The sequence below is a fragment of the Vipera ursinii genome (genome assembly GCF_947247035.1).
Source record: "Vipera ursinii genome assembly, chromosome: 2".
NCBI lineage: Eukaryota > Metazoa > Chordata > Lepidosauria > Squamata > Viperidae > Vipera > Vipera ursinii.
In genome coordinates, this window is record NC_139513.1 from 269527258 (window position 1) to 269552384 (window position 25127).

The window sequence follows — 25127 nt, forward strand, 5'->3', positions numbered from 1 at the left end:
TGCTGAACAATCACACCAGACCATGCCAGGATTGCAGTCACTGAACAAAGCAGTCACGTGACATTTCACTTAATAACTGTTTTGCTCAACAATGGTGATTCTGTCCCAACTGTGGTCATACAATGAGACTACATGAATCTTTTAATCCTGGTTTATTATTTATTGGTAGTAATTCCTACATAAAAATTTAATGTAATATATCAGTACTGTACTATGTAACAATATCATGTTAACATATTACTTCTTTCTAGTTTGTTTTTGTAACAGTTTTCACTTTTTCAGCACAAATATGCATTCATAAAAGAACTGCATGCAAATCAATCTGCTCTGAATTTAGTCTGGGAGCCAAAATTGTCACGTCCTTTCTGGGCACAGACTAAATCGTGACTGGGAGGTATCCTGGCCCAGGAGAGGCATGGCACGTTTGACAGACTTAGTCTAATTGGGCAGGAAGACACAGTTAACCCATTCGTGGATTCTCCATCTATCATGCTGGAGAACAATCAATTTCTAATTTCAACTTGAATTTGTCCCTATACTATAAAACTAATACAGACAATCCTGAAGATAGTAATCTAAAATATTTAAATAGATTAAAGCCTATACCTGTTAGGATCTGCACATTTCACCAATATGGATTCCACAACTGGTTTTAAAAGCTGTTGCAGTTTTGTCCTCTCCGTTAGGCTATGGCAGGGAGTATATACCAGCATGGCTCTCAATGTTTTCTGGGGGGAAAAAAGGAAGATATTTTTTTTTAAAAAAACACTACTTCTTAAAACCCTGCATACATTTCTGCAATCAAAAGATGAACACAAAATACACCAACCTGTACAAACATCATTTTATACACAAATTGCTTCTGCCTACAAATCCGTCAAGTGTAAAACAATACACCTCTTTGTCATTTAAAGATTCCAAACAAATATTGACATTGTCTGCTAAACCAAAAGGAATAGTTTAAGGGGAAGTTACAAGAGCCCACTAGGAAAAGACAAAACCAATTATCAGCTTCCAGACTTTTTAGAGAAATCTGCTCCCAAATGGATGAATTAAAGATAGATTCAAGAACTGAATAACATTTAAAGTAAAAAGGAAGTAGTGACATTTATCTTTCATATATACATGCAGCTTAACATTGATAATCAACTTATTTAAGGAACTGATTTCAGCAATACTGCAAAGCAAGAATACTTCAAATATTGTGCTAAGAATTTGGAAATAGAAAAGTTGGTTCCACTGTGAGTCTTTGATGATTATAGTAGCAATTCTTATTGTTTACTGTTTTACACAGAAAAAGCAAAACAATAAACATGCAAACATATTACAGGACTTCTCTGGTCACTCTACAAATACAGTATATAATAGTTAGTATGGGTAGCATTCAAAATATTACATGACTTTGAGCAGTGGTCTGAATCTTGCCATAAAGAATGATTAATTAAAAAAAATAGAAATTTTCTGAGAATCAGACCAGTTCTATTTCCATTCCAGGAGGACAGGGAAAAATATTCTAAACAAGCTGCTCAAGAAATAGGCAAAGTAACAAATAATGATGTTTATTTTCTATACTGCTTTATAAGGAACCTTTTTTAAAAAAACAGCTATCAAGTACAGTTGATGTCTTAAGAGCAATATTGACTGTTTCCTTCTGCCCATAAAAAAGAAATACTGTATTTAAAATGATGTTCACATTAAATTTAACATTATAGCATCAAAACTTTGACGTATGCATCCTGGATTTCTAGATCTATTTTGCTATAAAATTATTTAAACTAGAAACAAAATGAGCAGAATACAGAATCGGATGGAACAAATTCTGGAATTTTGTTGCACTATCTATGGGTCTATTTCTCATCTGCACAAAAAGGCAGAGCTTAGGCTATCTTGTTATCTGAGGAAAAAGGGGGTGCGATAGCTCAGTGGTTAAAACTCTGAGCTTCTCAGCTGGAAAGTTGACAGCCCAGTTTGAGATCCGAACGCTGTGTGACAGGATGAGCTTCCAGTACTTGCCCCAGCTTCTGCCCACCTAGCAGTTCGAAAGCATGCAAATGCAAGTAGATAAATAGGTATCATTTTGGCGGGAAGATAACAGCATTCCGTGCACCCAGCATATAGTCATGCCGGCCACATGACCACAGAAATGTCTTCAGATAACGCTGGTTCCCTCAGCTAAGAAACAGATGAGCACTGCCCCCTAGAGTCAGACACAACTGGAAAAGGGAAACCTTTACCTTTACTTTTATTATCTGAAAGAGCTTACAATGAGCCTCAAGTTAAATAGTCTAGAACAGGGGTCTCAAACTGCTGGCCCGTGGGCGAAACTGCACCTACCCCATTGCTGGCAATGGCAAAAAAGTCACGATACGTCATGACACGTCACGTGACATTGCGAGTTTGACACCCCTGGTCTAGAAGAACTTGATTTGTATGGAAATATATACATTTCAGAGGTGAGAATGACACCCCTGGTCTAGAAGAACTTGATTTGTATGGAAATATATACATTTCAGAGGTGAGAATGGGAAAAGGAGTATTTCTAGAATTACTATTAATTTTTAACAATTTGTTTGGAGGGTCTCTGTCTCAAGTAAAAAAAATCATATCTCAAATATGCTGCCCTATTTCTAAATTCTGAATATGATTTAGAAAGGAAGATTAGAAAAGGATAAATTACTTACTAAAGCAGCAACATACACTTTGTAGACAGGGTCAGCACAAACCATAGAAAGTACACTGCAGCAGGATTCCACAACGACATCTCCGGAGATATTTGTCTGTGATGACCCATTAGCTGCCCCTAGAGTTCCAGAACTTGGGGTGTTTCCACTGCTACTTCCAGAATTTCCAGTACTTTCACCATTAGCCAATAATAGAGCACCACTAACATCATGGGAGAGACGTCGAAGGGCCATCTCACGTATATTCCAGTTTCGAGAAAACAGGCAACCTACTAATTCCATTCCAAATACCTAAATAATCAACATTACAAAATCAACATTACAAGGAGATCCTGATTACAATTACATATTTACACGTATATACACATGTACACTTGAAGTAAGCCATTGGAATTCTTGTGACATAGACTACCAAGGGATGTACTGCATGTTTTTAAGAATTCTCATTTTCAATATGTATTGTGAAGCAATGCAGATTAACAAGATCAGATGTTATTTGGTAAAAAGAAGATGCAGTGACAGGCTGAAATAAAATGTACTAAGAAATTTAGTTCATTAAAAATGCTCTGAATATACTAAATAGATTGCAGTTAGAATGCAAATATTTTCATTTCCATTCTCCAAGGTTGGGCACAATTAATACGGCTATTGCAACTGTCTACCATTCAAAAATATGTTTGGACTCTAGACTGCCAGAATTGAACAAAGAATTCACTGCTATCAAGCAATTTGAAGTATTTTATAGTAACACAAGATCTGGTCACAGTAGCACATCAACCAAATTAGAATAGCAACATATCTCCAAAGTCCTTAACAATAGTTCACCATGGATTTAGGAATAATTAGACATGACTAATAATAAAACAGAAAAATAAAATGAGAAGGCAAGAAATTTCAGTCAAAGAAATTTAAAATTGGCAACTAAAAGCAAACAACGTAAGATATAAAATGTTATTAACTCTTGATGTTATAAGATAGAAGGCTCTACTGCAATAGCTACTCATGTCACATCTAGATGAAGGACATCCAGACAGAACTTCAGCAGGGAGCCTTAGAAGAAATTACTTATGACTGATGCAATGACTTATGGCATGTCCAGGTTTGGCAACTGGTCATCTTTTCACAGTCACAACATTCCATGGTCACACGACTGCAATTTGTGAGGTTTTTTGCCAGTTTCTAGCAAAGAAAAATGCTTAATGACCACTGTGTTCACTTAACAAGTTTGCAGTGAAAAATGTTAAGAAATAATTCCAGTCATATGGATGCCTCAACTTATGACAATAACAATTTACCCCTGGATTTCCAATCCCAATTGCAATTGTAAATCAAGGTCTATTTGTAACTGTATTGACATCTTCCATAGACATTTACTGTGTATTCATTTTGAAACAATCTGGAAAAACAAGCTCTTGGGAGGAGGGGGCGACTATCATTTACTCAAGTATTCACAAAAGAAAAAGATATAGTCAGCATCATACATATTTGTGCAGACTAGAATAAAGTGTTAAGTTGTAGCTGACAAAAGAAAAATAGTTTTAGCATACCTGAATCCATGGTTCAGCTAAGTCCTTATAGGCAGAAGGAATTTGCTGAACCCCATAATGAGTGAGGTTAAAATTACTATCCTGATTCCTCCTTGGTGAACAAGTTACAGGTTGCTGAGTTTGTTGCTGGACCACACAAACTATCGAAGGAGAATCAACAGGGCTTGGCAATTCATGACTAAACAAATAATATACAAAAAAATAAATAATGAGTAGATATTTTCAAACTTTAAGGAAAATAAAGAATTTAACATGATCTGCATTTTAGTCAATTTGTCACTATTCAATTTCCCAAATAATGTGCAAATAAAACTATGGTTATATCTTCAAGATTTAATTCAGCTCAAAAATATGAGCATGTATCTTGTTGTTAAAAAGTATATTCAGGTAAAGCAATATTTTATTGTAGCTTGTAAAAACATACCAGCTGATTTGGAATTGGGATGGAAAGGGCTTATACACAGACATTTATAATAAACCAGCCTGAATTGAAAATAGACTGATGAGGCTTTTAAAATGTTTAGATGTTTAACTCTGCTCATAAATGGACAGCACAACAAATTCAAATAAAATAAATTCTCACCTATAGAAATCATGTGTTCTCCACTTAGATCTACAAAGAGGGCATATAAGAGGCTCCTTGTTTCTTCTACATTCCTCTGCCCCTAAAATTGCATCAAAATCCCCCAAAGAAAAATAGATGGATTCTTGAGTTAATAGCATAAGAACATTTTAGAACAGAAATTATTTGGAAACGTGCGAAGAACTTCTACTGTATAACAAACAGACATAGGGAAAACTAATTATATACTTAATCAGGTCTAAAGAATAAAACACAATAAAAGCACATGCAATAAATAAATGGGCATTAGCAGTATCAGATCTTTAGAAAAAAATTCAACACGAGAAAGTATGTTTAACAGTTCTATAGGCACTACATAGGCTTTGCACCTGCCCTCTATTGTAACTATTTGTTATTTTAAAAAGATAAATAAAACTTATCATTATGATTTATATACTTCTACTCTCCCTTGCATTTTAAAACTGTTCCAATGTTGTTGTTGTTGTTAGCTGCGAAGTCGTGTCCGACTCATCGCGACCCTATGGACAACATTCCTCCAGACCTTCCTGTCTTCCACCATCTCCTGGAGTCCATTTAAGCTCACGCCTACTGCTTCAGTGACTCCATCCAGCCACCTCATTCTCTGTCGTCCCCTTCTTCTCTTGCCCTCAATCTTTCCCAGCATTAGGCTCTTCTCCAGTGAGTCCTTCCTTCTCATTAGGTGGCCAAAGTATTTGAGTTTCAACTTCAGGATCTGGCCTCCTAAAGACCAGTCAGGGTTGATCTCCTCTAGGACTGACCGGTTTGATCGCCTTGCAGTCCAAGGGACTCGCAGGAGTCTTCTCCAGCACCATAGTTCAAAGGCCTCAATTCTTTGGTGCTCAGCCTTTCTTACGGTCAAACTTTCACTGCCATACATTGCAACTGGGAAGACCATAGCCTTGACTATACGCACTTTTGTTGACAGGGTGATGTCTCTGCTTTTTAGTGTGACTGTTCCAATAAAGGTGTTTATTTCATTAAAATAGATTCCTTCTCTAAGACACTAACTTGTATGAAAAGAATTCCATTAATGTTCAAGCAATTATAATACCAATTATGACTGCAACTATTTTTGTTTCTCCACTCGGGGCAACGACCTTCTTTGCTATTATTCTTTAAATCCATTCTTATGATTCAAGTGCACATATAATATCAGTGACGTACATATTGACATGCAGTGATGGTGAAGTTTATTTCTGCAGCCTTCTTCACAGACAGTCAAGCTTTCCTCATCCAACATGCCTAGCAAACAAATGGGGCACATCTGTTCCTCTTCATCCTTTATACTATAAAAATATATACATATACACAAACAATTAAAAATCAATTTTAGCAGATCTCATTTATTTTTATATTATTTTTTGTTCCAGGTCCAAAACTACCACCGCCCCCACAATATTTTCATTCTGCAAATCAACAAGTATCAATCTTTTGGTGCAGTTTTTTTAATTACTCTGCATAACCTTGCCATGGATAGGGTCTTTTCACCAATCCACCTACTGTACATTCTCAATTTTTTTTCCTGTAGGATTGTGGGATCTATAAAGCACTTATTTTGGTGCTTAGTAGCAGGTTTGCAATTGCTGCTTCCCATGATCATATGAACACAATTTGCAACAGATTTTGCTGTTTTCCAATAGAAAACACCAAAAATATGCTGTCTGGTGACTTGCTTTATGCCTGTGGTAGAAATAGTTGCAAAAACAAATCAGATTAATGATTGCTCCAACTTACGACCAAAATTCTGGGCCCAATTCTACCTATATTCGCTTCTATTTGATGTCGCCCAGATTATATTTTGGCAAATATAACTACAGTATTTCAGATATGTCCTTGAGTGTTACATTCTTTATAGATTTTAGTTCATCATACAGACTTTCCACATTAAACTTCCTCTAGGACCCACTCTTCCAGAATGAATATCAATACTATATATATTTTACTACAGTATAATGCTACTTTAAAGACATCTTCAAAATGCCAGGATAAGTGTCAAATTCATTATATTTATTTAAATATTTAAACCACCCAGCAGTCAAAACTATATGGGCAGTATACAATAAAGTAAAAAAAAGAAAAGAAAAACAAATACATTTAAAAGAACTTAAGAACTGCCTATTATGTAATACTAAAATATTAATATTATTTAGGAAGAAATAATCTCCCAAATTTAAAATTAGAAGCCTATTAACGATAGGGAGAGAATGTATTTTAAAACTTGGTTACTACAAACAGATGGAAGTTGTAAAATAGGTATTTTGAAAGTACATGCAGTAAATTCTTTATATTTTGCAAATTCTTTGCATATTAAATGTTTCTGGTATGGACATATTCTTTTAGGGGATCACAATCATATAAGAAATATTTTGTTCCAGAATTCATTTCCAGTTATCGGGCATTCATCTTTTTTCAAACTGCCATTGTGCTTAATCTATTCATAAAAGTTTGTTTAATATAGATACTATCATTTCCAAAAACTTGTTTTACTGATGGACCAGCTTCTATCTGTGGAATAGGGAGAATAAAGATTTCCCTTATGGCTATACACTTTCAATATTTATTCTTAGGGGAATTACAGACCCTCCAGAAAAAGATTTTGGGGAACACAGGGAAAAGAAGACAGTGAAAATTTTTTTGCATAGTGTTAAATTACCAGTTTTGCCAGAGTTTTGGATTTAAAAGGAAAAGATCCTTCAGAGCATGCAAGATCTTTCACACAGGATCTACTGACATCTCCTTAGTAGCTGTGTCTTTTCATAGGACTCCAGGGCTATGCCAACTCCCAAATATATGGTTGAAGAAATCAGTAACAGGTAATATCTTATAGTTGAAGCATCTTGGGGTAGAACTCTATCTTTTGTTTTACTGTAACACTACAAATGTTACACAGTAAATAAATGTATTCTGAGAGTAAGAAAATAATTTAGAAAATAAATTAAGTGACATAACCAGCATGTAAATATTTCAGTTAAACCAACAAACTGAGAAATCAATGCTCATTTTTCATATTTGAGCATGAGAATTTTAAATACTAAAAACTTAAATAAATACAATTCCTTTCCAGAGCTCTGGTAAATCACTTCTCATTTTTATGTAGAGAAAATTCAGAGAGGGACAAGTTTTGTTTCCTTAGGAGCTACTATATGTGCCTAGAAGCCAAAAGTTATTTTCAAACATAATATAAATATCCTACAACTTTATTTTGTAAACTTTCCTTATGAAAGTATCTTGAGTCATTTTTATTTATTTATTTTGTTATTGCCATCCATTCCAGTGGACTCTGAGCAACTTACAAAAGCCAATATGCAGTTAAAACAGCTAAAACATGAAGAATATGATACAGCCCAGATGAAAAACAATCACAATAATAATAAATATTTTGACAGAAATTTAAAAGTATTGGAGGCACAAATCATTTGAGTTTCAGATTTAGCTACACCTATTCTATTTCTGATAGTTAGCTAATATTATTTTTTCATTATTTGGATAGTTTAGAAATAGTCCTCAGCTTATGACCAAAATTGGGACCACAACTTCTGTCACTCAGCAATCTGGTTAAGTGACCATCGTAAATACATACTGGTTGCCAAGCACCCAAGTTGGGGATCCAATGTCAACGTAAGTGGAAGGACAGGTCATAATTCACTTTTTCAGCATGGTTATAACTTTGAACAGTTGCTAAATGAATGGTCTCAAATCAAGGACTACCTGTAATAGTTTATTTTTAAAAGCTGAGATATTCTTAAAGACCCTATTACATTTTAAGAGCCTCTAATCTTGCACACAAAAAGCTTCTTGTGTATACTAGCTCTTTAAGAAAACATCCCTGTGATTGCAACAGCAGGCTTCTACTTAGAAATGTCGAAAGACATCTACCAAGATACAAGGAAATAAAGAGAACAAACAGAAATATTGCCCAAAACATAGTAGCAAACAAAAATAAATTAGTCCAAACTTCATACTTAGGTCTCAATCTATTAAGAAACAAAACAAAATAAAAAACGTTGACTTAAAATAACTGTCCAAATGGGAATATTTTTCCTTTTTTTAAATAATTTATTTTTTATTTTAATTCCATTTATATCCCGCCCTTCTCCGAAGACTCAGGGCGGCTTACAAGCTTAGCAGTAGCCTTCATTCTATGTATATGCCTGCTTATTAGGGCTTTCACCCCCCCAAGCGGCATTAATTAGACAAATAAAGCAAGTATCTACCTATACACTACAAAATTCTCATTGTTTGTTTCTATTTTTGTACCTTCAAGTTAGCGCATTCACAGTTTTAGTGAAGGTATTCAAAATCTGCTAATTTAAAGAATAGCAATAGCACTTAGACATATATACAGCTTCATAGTGCTTTACAGTCCCCTCTAAGCAGTTTACAGAGTCAGCATATTGCCCCCAACAATGTGGGTCCTCATTTTACCAACCTTGGAAGGATGGAAAGCTGAGTCAACCTTGAGCAAGTCAGAATCAAACTGTTGGCAGTCGGCAGAATTAGCCTGCAATACTGTATTCTAACCACTGTGCCACCATTAAAAATCTGGGACTCATTACTCCTGTGGAATTGAAATTTCCATGATGTTCAGACCAATTTAATTTGCAAAGTTATGGGCACTGCAGTTTCCCTATGGTCATGAGATTGTTATTTCCTATGCTCCCTGTCAGCTTCCAAAGAGCAAAGTCAATAGGGAAGCCAGCAGGAGGTCACTCCCATTCCCACTTATTTTTCCCACTCGTTTGATGGCAATACAGTTCAGGAAAATTTAATGTACATTCTGGTCATTTCACACTACACTCTCAAAGGATGACCCAATGAGTCAGGGTTATCTATTTATAAAAATAGAGACTATTTTGAACAGCAGTACTAATTTCTTAAGAATAATTACTAACCTATTTTCTGAACTAGATGCAGATGTACTAGAAGATGACAGTGTATGAGAGTTTGACATGCGCGAGACGAACTTCTGAATGGTGTTACGAGATGGTGCTTTGATCCTTGAACTACGCCTATTATGGTATTTCTGGAACAAACTCTCAACCTAACATTGGAAGAAAATATTAATAGGCAGGGTTAGAATATGAACTACTCAAACTTGAGGTCTCTTAAATAAATATATAATTACAACCAGAGTATAATGTAAAATTATATTAATTTACTTATTTATTACAAAATAAATACATTACAAAATATATAAAATAACAGCATACTATCAATACCAACTGTGGTATGGATGAATTCTGTAAATGATATATTTTGTAATTAGAGACACATTCTCTCCCTTTCATTTATGGGAATGCAAACACAGAAGCTGAATTTTGCCAAATTCTATTTTAGAGGTGAGAACTAAATAAGATCAATGTTCCTAATTTTCAATTTGACATAAACTAATGATACTACCCCCTTACAAACAAGCAAAATAAACTATGTTAATAAAATAATACATGAATAATAAGGCCAACATTTTACCATTAACAGCTACATGACATCATCCTGATCTTTCACTTGGTTAATGGATATATTACAGCAATAATCCCCAGGATAACTAAGATAGCATTTCCACATTTAAGCATCTATATATTTAAGGGGAAAAATAGTCAATAGCAAATATAAATGCCTATATAATATAGGGAGAAAGTAGTGCTTATTGTAAAGAACAAGGTTTTTTAGCTAACCCTGTTAAATTCCAGTTATTAAAATGGAGAAATAATAATGGAGAATTTATTCAGGGAATTCTACCCATTTATTTGTTATTGGAATAAACTAATTTTAGAAATGAGATGATCATATTTTGGTAATTTTGAAACCGTAGAAATTCTACAACTGTCTATTTGTGACAAAACAAATACGATGGAACTACCTCAAAGTTCTTCAAGGTTTTTCGCCACAGCATTGGATCTGAAGATTCAAGTTGAAACACTCGAAGCATAACAAACAGGAGATGAATACAAAATGTTCCACGCCCACAGCTACATGTCTGTGAACAGAAATGTATTTATTGTGGTTATTATGGCCATATTATATTGTTTTTATAACCTTCCCCCCAATCACTTCTTACAGATTTATGAGGATTATGTTTCTACTTTCTTCAAAATAAGAAATAACTGATTAATGATGGCTTTATTCTTTCTAAACTACTCTTGTGCTGATATAAACAACATCGCATTCATATAGCTGTTTATATTTCACTGATACTTTGTCAATGCCTATGTTCTGATTTATGCAAATAAGAATTAAATAAAATATGTCAAGCAACTTCTGGAAAGCAAGAAAATGTTTCAGCATTTTCACATGTTCTCTTAAACCTAGTGAGGTGATCTTAATTAAATCTTCTGAAATGAGTTTAATATTGATTAAATAGTCAACACTGTTTCAATTCATACCTGAGGACCAATGAACACTCTGTATTTATTATCTGGGCTGTCTCCCCCTATCAAGAAAGAATTAGGTCCTATCTGTTGCAAGAGATACAATCTAGCTCTCATAACTTTGTTGACACGACGACTTGTTTCCTCAGGACTATATGGTGAGAAGCCATCTGGAGACGGTGCTCTTCGTGGGGGTGTTATACGTCCACTCTGAAACTTAAAAATAATTTTATTTTCAGTAAGTTTTGTCTGTACTTTTCATTTTCTCATTCCTCGATCTTTCTAAGAAATTCAGCTATATCTTTCCAAACTAGTAGAAGTACAAAATAATTAGGTAATAAGAAATGGTAACACTTCTTCCACTAAATACTATAAAAAATTACTACTTCTATGCTTTTTTCTCAGAAATAAAGCCAGTACTAATATGTATCCCTCATGCAAACCTATACAATTTAGAGTACAATAATCCAATGCGGTTTAATCAATCAGAAATTAAAACAGCAAACCCCGGCAAAATATAGTAAGGTAAAATGAGTTTACACTACAGAAAATATAACTAAAACACAATCTAATGTCCATCAAGCCAAAGCCTTGCCAATTCAAGATGGACCAACTGATATGGGAGAAGATATGAATTTTGTCTCATAAGCTTGGGCTATCCCATAATTACTTACAGGTACAGGAGACACCCTTTTCCTTCTAACACCAGGTGACTCGGATTTAACTGTCCTGGAGGAGGATGAGAAGGGTCCACTAGGAGAAGGGCTCCGTCTCCCTTTCTGAGTAGGTGAAGTGGGATTTGTTTGTCCATCAGGAGGAGCTTCTGTTGCCGATTTGTTTGTTTCACATCCATCTCCTTTTATCGGTATTGGTTTTACCACCTTGGAACAATAGGAAAAGATGTCTCCTTTTTTCCAAATGAAAGCAAATATTCTCATTAAACTGTAGATAAATGGAGGGAGGGGATTTCCACCCTAATGCTAATGAGCATCTATTTTTAATTAGTTAAGTTGAAATTATGAGAACATCTACATTATGAAAATCTATTAATAGTAAATTAATAGAAAATCTATTAATGGTAAATCCGGTGCGTTCTCTGCAGGCGCGCCGGATTTATGGAACCGTCTTCCGGTTGAGCTCCGGATGGCGCCCGACCTGTGCTCCTTCCGGCGCGATCTAAAGACTTATCTCTTCGAACAAGCTGGCCTGGCCTGATGGGATGGGGTTGGGTTTTATTATTTTTAATGTGTTTTAACTTATTGTAAGAGCTGTGGGCATTTGTTTAATCTCTTTTAATTTTTGTATTTTGTCTTTTAATATGTACTGCCCTGTTCACCGCCCTGAGTCCTTCGGGAGAAGGGCGGTATACAAATAAAATTAATAATAATAATAATAATAATAATAATAATAATAATAATAATAATAATTTACAATGAATCCAGTTTTTCTCATAGGGTGTGCAGCATCACATAATTATTATGGTTCTTCTACTCAAGTTTAATAAATTATTATTATAATTTATTAAATTCCAAGAAAACAGCACTGATTTCTTCAATATTTGGTAAGCAAAACTGTGTCCCAAATTGTCTCGAGTTTTACATTTTGGAAAACCTCGCCTCTTTCACTGTGCAGTGATCAGTTACACAGGCATGTTATACAAGCAGTATTAAAACTCACATAGTTTTATTGTAAAAATAATAAATATGGGATACAAATAAATAAATACAAATATAATTCTTTCCAGTTTTTGTCATCACACCTTATTTCAACCAATAAAAGCGGAAACTAAAATGCTACCCACAGAGGGCAGTGTTGTGTCATTTTAAGCAACAGAAATTTAAGTTGGGTTTGATTTAGGTGAGGCACTGCAGATCTGTCCAGTGAAAACAGCAACATGAAAAAAATGAAGCAAGAGGAATTTCATTACAATTCCTTACAGTATCAACTGTATGGTAATATAAGATAAGAAAGCAAATTCTGTGCTTTCAGCAATTATCCTTTTTAAGTGATTTCAGAGTTACTTACCACGGGGCCTCTCCTACTTCTTCTTTCTAGCCATTCATGCTTCCAAGCGGGCATACATGTTGCCTTGAGCTTTTCCCTGATCATTCGCTCCTCTGGGCGATCATCCATTTTCTGCAATCCCCTGAGGGTTTCTTTATTCTCCATGTCACGATTACAGCTGAAATGAAAAGCAAAAGCTAGATATGTGATTGTCAATAAACATACTGAAATGCGGCAGACTTTAAACTAAATTATAATTTATTCCATCAAAACCCCTAAACCATTGACTTCCAGTACCAGGAGCAATACATTAATGCTTCAACATAAATAATTTCCTGCCCTTCTTCTTAGAATTATTAATTAAACAAAATGAAAACGCTCTTTGCCTTTAAAAATACATTTAAATAGATCCATAAATCATGCCATCTGATAAACTTTTGAGGAGCCTTTAACATGACCAGAACTGGAGATAAAGACATGCTCATCAAGAAAAGAGGCAGAATTATTGATATGGTATATATTTTATGCTTCCAAAATAAGTTTATAATAGATTTGAAAAATCAAACCCTAACCCTAAATAATGGTGTATTATGGTTGGATGGGGATACATATCTTATTTATATTTCTGATATGCCGACCCATTGGACAAGGCAGTTCCATGCAACCCGTCTGGAGGCCATTGAATGCCATACTCCCAGACCAAGGAAAAGGTTAGTTATGAAGAAACATATGCCACCAGGAAAACAATAAAACAGATCTGTTTTACCACGTTCATGTGATCAAAATTTGGGCACTTGGCAACCAGCATGTATTTATCTCTGTTGTAGTGTCCTGAAGTCATGTGACCATCATTTGCAATCTAGTGAGGGGCTTTCAATAAGGATATGTGGGAAGTTGGATTTGCTTAAAGACCATGGTTTAAAAAAAGTTTGTAAAATAGGGCACAACTTGCTTAACGATTACATTGCTTAGTGACAGAAATCCCAGTTGTGCTTGCAAGCTGAGGACTACCTGTATTATTTGTCTTGTATTTAATAGTACAAGTAATAATTTCCCTTTATTATCAAATTAAAATTCATAATGTTAAGAGACTGGATCTGGCTGAGAAAGCAAGTTACACACCAAACATTTAAGAGAATATACACTGAATGCTCCAAAATCAATCTCTGGCACACCTCTTCAAAACCCCAGATACTGGGAAGAATGAATATCTACCTTGTTTGAAATATTCTCCTAGTTATAATTTAACTGCTGACATGCCTCAATTATTGGTTCATCATCAACTAATAATTTATTTAAGCATTCTGAAATATGATACTAGCTTGTATTTCACTCAGTTTTATACTTAAGCTGTTGTTATTTTGCCTCTGATGTTTTTATTGCAAAGTAGTATTATGCTTTCATAAAGAATACTAACTAGCTAAAACAATTAAGTCCCATTTCTCCTTCTGTACCAAAATACACACTCCCCAAATGTTTGAACAGACTTTAAATTGCATGTACTCTTTCAAGCAAAAACCAAGTTACTTCCTGTCATGTGAGAGTAAAACCAATTTGTTCTTGCTTTTTTTAAAAATAACTCTGTCTGCCTATCTATAAAAGCTTTGAAGCATGAACTACAAAATAACAAGTTTTTAGTCAGGCCTCTCTCTATGTAGCAGATTATTTCAAGAGGCACTGAAAAAATGTTTATATACTGCATAAAGCCTTCCATGATTTGCTTACACACACATACACAGAAACCCCCTAAATAAATTCATCAGATAAAATAACTACAGCTCAATATAATGGCAAGGTAAGTTTATTCTATTATATTACTCCATCTCTACAAATACATGTGTGCCTACTTATTACCGTACTTCAATACTTCAAAATTCAGCCCAGGCAAGATGTAGGTATTGGTAGAGTCTGATTCATACACCTACATAGCTGATAATCAATTTGTACTTCCCCCAAAATGTGACATTTACAGTTTTGAGGTTCCAATAGACAGATCACAAAATGCAATGGCCTTAGTTATTCATGGCCTGATAACCTTCAGATTATAGCAACCTGATGAGTGAATAACTAATTTGCCTATTTGATGGTTTTTTTGCTGATTACAACAGATGGATGTACAACTATGCAGGAAAATATGCAACCTAGTTCCTTACAACTAGCTATCTTGGGGTCTAATTTTCCATCTTATCCAACTATGCATAATTTCATTCATATTCACAAAATTCCATGTATATCAGATCTATTGTAAAATTTACAGGTAGTCTCACCTAACATTTGATGACCAAAATCACGAAAGACTCAAAAATAGTTATTTATGATCCTTCCGCTAAGCTACAATCCTCACATACCCCATGCAGTCATGTGATCTTATTTCAGGTGCATGCCAACAAGCTTGCATTTACAATCATTGCAGCATCCCAGTCACATGACAGCAATTTGTGAAGTTTATAACAAAAAACACCCATCTCGGAGAATGGATTCGCTGAATGATCATGTGCTTTGTTAATGACCATATGATTCACATACCAACCATGTGATTTGCTTCATAAAAATGATCATAAAATAGTCAGGTCACCCACTTAATGTCCCCAACAGCTTACAACCATTTTAAGAATATGATGCAATCTCCTGTAACATTATCAGTTTTCCCTTATCAAATCATGCTTATCATTCACAGGCAGGCAATTCAACAAACAACTAAATATTAATATTTAAATATTAAAAAGGTTAATATTGCAGATTTTTAATTATATATTTACAGAATTGTTAGACTGAACTGTAAGGATACAAAAAATCCATTGAGGATTATAAGCCATCTTTACAATGTGGTTGTAATAGTAATGTTATGTTTGAGATTTTTCACACATGCCTGGAACTTCAAATTGCATTTCCCACAGTTAACCTCTGTTAATATCATTATATTTCCAAATAATGTGTGTCATGGTGGCATTACAGCTAACATAATATTCAGTGATTAAAAACGGAACCATTATAACATCTGTGGGAACTTTCTACGTAAGAATGTGTGTAGAAATCACTATCACACAAATAGTGCATAAAAATATATAATTAATACAATTGATAAGTAGTAATTGATTATTAAACACAATCAATCCTGGTTGAAAATGGTGGGAATTCTAAACACATCTAGAAAGCACCACTTTGGGAAGGACTTAAACATAGCATCTAAACAAACTATTCCCAAAAGTGCCTGAGCAACCATTTTTCAGAGTAGCATCTTATGTTGAATGTAAGCTACTTTTGAGCCAAAGTAGGCTGCTAGAGTAGCTTGCACAATACACAAGAGTCAAGTGGTAACAAGGGAGCAGGAAAAAATCTAGCAGGCTTGCCCAATCTGTTTTGCAGGCTGGGTAGTTTTGTGGATCTTGGCCACTGAGCATTTTCAAATATGATAAAATGCACAGGAGGATGGCAATCTCAAAAGTGTTTCATATAGTACTATTGCAGTATTCAATCTGCAGCAAACGGGGCGTTGTCTTACCTGAACGCCTTTTCTCAGCATGATGATGGAGAATCCACGAATGGGTTAACTCTGTCTTCCTGCCCAATTAGACTAAGTCAGTCAAACTTGCCATGCCTCTCCTGGGCCAGGACACCTCCCAGTCACAACGAAGGCGAAACAAATGACGACAGTCCAACATGTTGGCTCCCATACCCCTGACACAGGATCTGACGGACACTAAGGGGTGGGTGTGGATTCTCCATCATCATGCTGAGAAAAGGCATTCAGGTAAGACAACACCCCTTCTCCAGCATGATAGATGGAGAATCCATGAATGGGACATACCAAAGCTGCCCTGTCCCTATGGGAAGTAAACAGTCTGGGCCTGTGTCCCACCCTGTGGCACTACCTGTTGCAGCACTTTCCAGCCAAATGAGGCATCTGTGGAGGCAAACCTATCCAGTTTATAATGCCTCACGGCGAGGACCATGTCGCTGCCGTACAAATGTCCTCAATGGACGCCTGTGTTGCCCAAGCCGCAGAAGTTGCAGCACTAAGAGTGGAGTGAGAAGTGATACGCCTGGGAACTGACAGGGAATGAGATTGGCATGCCCCTGCAATACAAACCCTGATCCACCTGCCTATAGTGGAGGCAGAAGCCTTCTGCACCATAGTAGAGGGTTGAAAGGAAACAAAGAGGGCTTCCAACTTGCGAAAAGATGCTGTCCGCTTAATAAAGTGGCGCAAAGCCCTGTGGACGTCCAGATTGTGCCATTGCCGTTCCAAGGCAAGAGATGGATGAGGACAAAAATCCAGCAAAATGACTTCCTGCGCTCTATGAAACAAGGTACTGACCTTAGGAATAAAGGAGGGATCCAATCGAAGGACCACCCTGTCAGCATGAAAAACGCATAAGTCCTGTCTGACAGAGAAAGCTGCCAATTCAGAAATGTGTCTAGCCAACGTGACGGCTATCAAGAAGGCCACCTTAACTGTCAAGAACCACAGAGTACAGCTCCTGATGAGTTCAAATGGAGGAGAGGTAAGGCCCTGCAAGACACGTGACAAATCCCAAGAGGGATACCAGTGAACTACTGGAGGTTTGGTGTTGGTCGCTCCTTTGAGAAATGAGTGTACCATAGGATGTTGAGCCAATGTCTCTGAATTGCCCCAAGTAAATACAGTGGAGAGAGCTGCTACTTGTCAGCGGATGGTATTGGGCACCAAGCCTTTGTTAAGCCCCTCCAATAAATAGTCCAAGATCCTCGGGATAGTAATAGCCGAAAGATCTAACTGGTTCTTATCACACCAACTACAGAAACTCTTCCAAGTGGAGTCATAGATCCTGTTTGTTGTAGGCCATCTGGAGGCCTGAATCATTGTAATTACCTCTGATGAATAAGACTCATGTGTCAGGAGCTGCCATTCAAGTGCCAGGCGGTCATCTGGAGCCACTGGGGTTCTGGATGATGCAGAGCTCCCTGGCTGAGTGGAACGCAATTCGGAGGAATCCTCCACGGGGGAGAGATTGACAGACTCACAAGGTCGGCAAACCACAGCTGTCTTGGCCAGTGTGGTGCAACAAGTATCACCTCTGCCTGCTCTTGCAGTAACTTGCGGATGGCTGCCGGGATCAGAGGGAGAGGCGGAAAGGCATAAACCAAGCCCCCAGGCCAAGGGCTGCGGAGGGCATCTGTCCTCACTGCCCCTGGAGAAGGGATCCGGGAAGAAAACCTCGGGAGCTGGGAATTCGCCAGAGAAGCAAACAGATCCAGTACTGGCGACCTAACCTCTCTGATATCTCCTCAAAGAGACTGGGATGCAGGCGCCATTCGGAGTGATCCACTGTCGACCTCCTGAGAAAGTCTGCCTGCTGATTTGCCTCCCCCGAGATGTGCTTGGTCCTGAATAATGAGAGGTTGGTCTCTGCCCAAGAGCCCAACAGTTGGGCCTTGGCCATAAGGGACCTGGAACAGGTACCCCCTTGCCGGTTCACATGGGCTTTTGCTGCTACATTGTCCATGAGGCAACCTCTGACATGAGACCAGACAAGCAATGAAGTGCTCTGGGGGGACAGACATGAATTCTAGGGACAGACCGCTCCTGATAGTGTTGAGGACCCAAGCATCTGTGGTGGTGGTCTCCCATCTTTGAACAAACAATGTCAGTCTGCCACCAATTGGGGAGACTGCCCTGAAGTCATTTAGACTTTCTGAAGGGATGGCCCCCCATGCCTCGAAAGGGCCACTTTGCTTGGAATTGTGACCTGGGTCTGTCTCTGGTTCTCAGTCAGTCAAATTGACGGTCAGACCTGGAAGGGAAGCAACAGGGGGGCTGAGCAAACTCTGATCCTGACCCTGACCGGAAAAATTGTCTGTGGACGTTTGAGGTAGGCCTTCTATCTGCCCGTCTAAGAAGATGAGACATCACTTTATGCTTGTCCTTGTTTTCCACCAAATAAGGTGTCAAGGCCTCCCCAAAAGGCTGACCACCACGGTAAGGGGCAGCCGCCAAGCGCCACTTGGATTTAACATCCGCTCGCCAGTGTTTGAGCCACAGGAGTCTGCGGGTGGTAACATTGGAGGCTATGGCCCTAGAAGAGAACCTGGTGGCATGTAGAGATGCATCTGCCATGTACTCCGAAGCAGCCACTAATCTGGCTAAGTCCTGGTGCATTCGGACTTCCTCCGGGGGTACTCTGGCCTGAAGTTGGCGGAGCCAGAGAAGGGAGGTTCTGGCAAAGAAAGAGGTGAATGTGGTCACCCTCACCGCCCATGCAGAGGCCTGGTGGGTCCAGCGGAAGGAAAGTTCAGATTTCCTGTCCTCCGCCTTCAAGGTCTCAGCCATATCACCTGACACCGTGGAGAACAGTGGAGTCAGAGGTTCATCCACAGAAGGAACCTCTAGCACTTCCGACAAGGCCGGGTCAACATTAAAGAGCTTCTTGTCCGTCCCCCTGGAGAGGGAAAAGTGCCAGGTGTTCCCCATTGCTTCTGTACCGTCTCTGTGGTGTTTTTTTTTTTTTGGCGGGGCCCCTTCTCAGAAGCTAGCAAAGAAGGCTGCACAAGCCTTTTCAGAGGAAAAGCAATGTGATCGTGGCCAAAATGACAGCGGCCAAAATGGCAGCCGCTACTGCTGGTAGTGAAAAAAGAGAAGCAACCTGTCCTTCCCCCTTAATTCAGGAGAGAAGGCAGGCAGTTCTGAGAGTCTTCGCGTGCCTCTGATGCTAAACAGCACGCTTAAAAATGCAGCTTAAAAAGGCTTTCTGATGAAGAGCCTCCTCTTGGCCAGCTGCTGGTAAGCTGGAATTCAAAATGGCAGCCACAACTAGCGTGCCACAAAAGAACAGCCTGGGGCTTCTGAGAGAAAGATAAGATCCTGAAAAGAACTACAGCGAAAGCTATCTAATTGAAGAATCCATGAAGGGGAAATACATATATATATATGACCTGCTTAATTATTCAGAAGAGATGGCTCAGCAAGATTCTGGGAGCCAAAATTACGACGTCTATTCTGGGCACAGACTAAGTCGTGACTGGGAGGTGTCCTGGCCCAGGAGAGGCGTGGCAAGTTTGACTGACTTAGTCTAATTGGGCAGGAAGACAGAGTTAACCCATTCGTGGATTCTCCATCTATCATGCTGGAGAATGCACAGTGCAAAAATGCACACTATTCCATACATAGGACTCACACAAGTTCAGACAGACTGTTTCCAAGGGCTTTAATTCAGCCAAAAATTAGTGTACATCTTGGTTGTTTTAGATTTCAGTAAAGTCAGTGATGTAGATGTTCCTGGAGCCTAACTCTGCACATATCACTCACTGGCTGACTGGAAAGTCTATATTCATAATATTGAATGAAGCTCTGCAATAGATGAAAAACCTCAGTCTTCCAATGCCACAAATATCTTATACTTTTATTTCTTATTTTCAGAAGTTTCTATACTTATACTGCAAGACCCACACTGCACAGATTCAGTACTTGCAGAAATAGCCCTTTGTGGTTCCCCTAAAAGAACAATAAGGATTAAGCATGCTCAGTGGCTACACAGTATTTTATAGGGGGGGGGGAAATCTCAGAAAACTAGATGAGAAAAGTAACAGAGTAAAGTTGCTACATAGGAGGGAAGAAGCACTATTTATGTTAAGGAAAAGATGAACTCTCATTGTTTATATATGTCATTTCCCAGTTCACTGTTAGAAACTATTTTTAAACATCCTCAGAAACAAAAATCAGACATTCTCATAGAAATGGAGAAGTCTTAAGTTTTTGAAATAGACAAGAACAGATGTTACATCTACCCTAATGTGCAAAAGACAGCAACAAAAATTTTCTTAGTTTGTGAAACAGCTAAAAAATTACTTGCTAATACAAGTTACAAAGCAAATGAACTTAATTTTTAGTATTGCAAACTGAAATAGACAGCAGCTGCAAGATAGACTAATGACAGCCATAAAATATATGCGTGTTGAATACTAGTCAAAATCAGCATTAACATTGTAGCAATATTGAATTCTTATGGTAGGTAGGAATCTAGATTAAAGCTGAAAGTGCAACCAGTTTGCAATCATTAATATACAGGTAGTCCTCATTTAGCAACCACAATTGGGACCAGCAACCTGGTCAAGCTTAATGATACTTAAAGCATATGATTGGTTACTAAGGCAATTGCTAAACAAGGGTCATCTTTATGTTGATTTTTATTCATTTGTTGCACTTTGCAGTAGGAGTAGTGCAAATAGCCCAGTTAATACTGCTTCAGACATGAAACTGAAGCTGGTTTCAGTTTCTAAATAAACGCTTCACTTTGTTGGCGCTGTGTTGTAACAAAAAAAATTCCGCTCCTTGCCTCAGGACTCATTTGTAGTCAGGATGATACTTACTGAAGCCACTAACTTACGTGCAGATTAATTGCAATGTACAATTCAAGCTTCATTGAAGTATCACCTGCATAGTTGGCTCATACTCTTAAATATTAAAATTTGACACAGCAATATTTTTCCAGGTGCTATTTTGAATCCCAGATTATCTGAGATTCTTTCAATCTCGGGGAAAGGTTCCTAGCAATATAAATTGTGCCACATGCAGGATGGACTCTTGTTCTATCAGGCTTCTTTGGATAACTAGAGGTGGGTTGAGAAGTTGAATTCAGAAGGTGATTAATGTTCTGGGGGGGATTGTACAGTATCTTCTGACTTGACGTGCACTCCCATCTAAAAGGATTTCTCAATGCTGGACAATTTCTATTGGGTTTTGAAACATGCTTTTCTAGAAAAGGTTTTAGAGATGATGGTATGATTACAAAAGAAGCAAATTATCTTGATCCCTTTTGTTAGGCCTGAGACCCTGTGATTTGTGTGAGATGGAAACTGCATTTGTTCTTGTTGATAATTTCTACCAGATGGAAGGAGTATGACTTTTCTAATCCTATTAGATCCTGAGTGATATTTTATATCATTGAATATGATATACTTCTGGACTGCCTACAAGGACTTAGTTGTTTGAGACATAATTTTGCAATACATGTAACCAATCCGGATAAATTTAAGAGGAGACATTTGGATTTCTACTACCAGTTTATTTCCACTTTAACAAAAATATCTCAATATTATTTATGCTACTGTTACTGTATTAACAGGAGAATATAACAATTAGTTTACTAGTTCTACTACAACAAACAAATTAACAGAAAGAAAAGTTCATACACTCTCAAAACTCATGATCATAAAACTAGAAAATAGAAAAACTGAGGAAAAGGAAAATGAGAAAGTGTTGAAGAAAAAAGATTTTGAAAAAGGAAGCCATAAAACTTGCCAGAACACTGAAATAGAAGGCTAAAAGCAAAGACTGTGCAACTGAAGAAATATTGAAAAATATGGTAGATATAATAGATTGTGTGATTTGCTTAGCATGTGTGGATATGGTACATGTGTCTAATAACTGGAAGAAAGAGTATTCTCTTATTTTACGATACAAGTAGAAGTAGATGCAAAAAAATATAGGGAGGTGGGTTTGTTCTATACCCAGGGACAGGGCAGAATTCTTGATGTACAAGAAATGACAATAAGGAACACGGCTGATGCATTTCGATTTTATACCAAACGGGAATGCGGGTCATTTGTTTTCTCTTCAGCAAGTCACTGAAAACTGCATAGACATGAGAAAGAAATATTATTCTCTACAATTACAAAAAGGGTAAGATAAACCAAATAGGGTTGTTATAGAAGGTTTTGAATGAATATGGAGTTGAAGGCTGGTACTGAATTCGGTAAGAATGCTAAATAATAGAATTAAAACAAGGGTGAGAATAGAGTGCTTAAAATATATTCAATACTGTACAGTCCAAGAAACCAATTATTTTTATCTATATTTAGTTTAACATTATCACACCTGCAATGCCTTTTTTCTGAGTAAGGACAACACATGGACTATCCAATTACTGTGTTCATTACCACCATGGAAACTAGGCAAGATCTCAATCTTTATCCAGTTTCATGGCTGAGTAGGACCTGAACAGTCCGCTTTATCCAAGAATACTACTTTAATAATACATGTTGTCTAGAACATATTAGAAACTAAATTTATCTGTATTGTTTCTTTAAACACAAATATATACCATCTCTCTTTCTCTCCCCCACACACAAACCCTAACCTCCCACAGAGTCTTTAGGGTTGAATAATATATGCTAGCAAAGTTAAACCAATAAACTAAAAATAAATTGATGCATTTTATTTATTTTAAATTGATGCTATTTCATCCTGAAAGCCGCCCATTAGTCATTATAGATAATTATAGTGGATACATTGACTACCTTTTCTATTTTTCATAAGAAAAATTCAGAAGAAGGAGAGAGATGAATTTCAGGAAAGATATTCAAGAAAATACAAACACAATCACAGAATGCAATTACGAGGTATTGTTTTGGATATGCTCATCTTGACAATCTGTTTTCACTACCAAATGTGTAGCTCATGTCTGAATACCTTTCCATGATTCTCAGTGCTAATGACTCCTTGGTCCTTCTTTCCAATTTAAACCTCCAAAATGTAGACAGTACAGAATGCATACTCAATTGTTCTTGGTTTTAAAAAATAACTCTATACCATCATGCCTGATAAATTTTGGGGGGGAAATGGAAGATTGCACCTTCATTATTGGTTAAGGTTGGCCTTTTCAGGAGAAGATCTAAAAGAACTGAGAACAGAGGTAATACGAAATAGAAATTGTAATACAGGGCTTACTAACCAATTTAAAATAAATAAATCAGCAGAGCAGATATAATAATCCAATAATTCTTTAAAAATATTAAGCTCTGGGAAGTGGGGGGGGGAAGTGGGTGGATTTGGGGTGGGAGGGATTTGGGGATATATTGTAAAATTTTGTTTTTGTAGAACTCTTTAATAAAAAAAAATTAAGCAGGATTCTGCTGCACTTCTAATAAGAAAGTATTTTCTAAATTTTCTAAAATCAGCATTTTCCCCAAGGAGTAATATCTAACTCTTAAAAAAAATTCAGGAAGAAATACAAAAAAAATTACTGCTCAGTTATCTTAATATTTCTCCTGAGCAAACTGGCAAAAAGGACTGAGATATCAAGTTATAGGAAAACAGATTTTGCTTAAAAAAGAAAAAAATGTCTTCCACAAGTATAAAACTTGTCTCCCTTACATTGCAGGGATTTTAGTATGACTATTACAAAGCCCCAAGCTTTTTAGAATGGAATGTGCCAACTTACAGCAGGAACCATGGCCAATAATAATAAAATAAATTCAGAAATACAAGAGTTACAATAATTTTGATGAAAATGTGGTCACGAATCATAAAAGTAACTGAATAAAATGATTAATCCATTGTTGAAGTGTCCTACAGCGAGTTGTCCCATGGTGAGCTGGCCAGGGCAAATTGGCAGTGGTGAGTTGGCTGTGGCGAGTTGTCCTAGGGCAGAGGTAGGCAACCTCGGCTCTTTTATGACTCATGGACTTCAACTCTCAGAATTCCTGAGCCAGCTTGGCTGGCTCAGGAATTCTGGGAGTTGAAGTCCATGAGTCATAAAAGAGCCGAGGTTGCCTACCCCTGTCCTAGGGGTAGGCAACCTTGGCTCTTTTTTGACTCGTGGACTTCAACTCCCAGAGCCATGCTGGCTCAGGAATTCTGGGAGTTGAAGTCCACGAGTCATAAAAGAGCCAAGGTTGCCTGCACTTGTCCTAGTCCCTTTTAGAAAGCCCAGCAACTGAAAGATAAGATGGGATAAGCAATCTGCACACATTCCCCATCCCTTTAACTCTCAGTTAAGCCAAGAGGTGATGCAGCTGAAACCCAGTAGTAAGATTCTAGTTGCAAAACAACAACAACAACACAATAGTAATTAGTGTTCAAAGCCTCTGCAAAGTAAAACTTTACATTCCCCACTTTACATACCTCCCATACTGGAAAAAAGGGCAAACATTTTTCATTCTCACA

The 25127-nt window shown here is 37.1% G+C and overlaps 1 protein-coding gene across 1 annotated transcript in view; it reads right to left on the bottom strand.

Annotated features, from left to right (window-relative positions):
* The window catches only part of MAP3K1 (mitogen-activated protein kinase kinase kinase 1), a 72684-nt gene that overhangs the window by 19867 nt on the left and 27690 nt on the right, over window positions 1-25127 (bottom strand). Inside the window, exons 2-11 of the mRNA XM_083356280.1 lie at window positions 13226-13382; window positions 11875-12081; window positions 11216-11416; window positions 10693-10809; window positions 9725-9873; window positions 5997-6118; window positions 4812-4893; window positions 4229-4406; window positions 2682-2972; window positions 607-728 (exon numbers count right to left, since the gene is read on the bottom strand). Of these exons, the coding sequence (XP_083212406.1) occupies window positions 607-728; window positions 2682-2972; window positions 4229-4406; window positions 4812-4893; window positions 5997-6118; window positions 9725-9873; window positions 10693-10809; window positions 11216-11416; window positions 11875-12081; window positions 13226-13382 (1626 nt within the window). The remainder of the gene's footprint in view (window positions 1-606; window positions 729-2681; window positions 2973-4228; window positions 4407-4811; window positions 4894-5996; window positions 6119-9724; window positions 9874-10692; window positions 10810-11215; window positions 11417-11874; window positions 12082-13225; window positions 13383-25127) is intronic.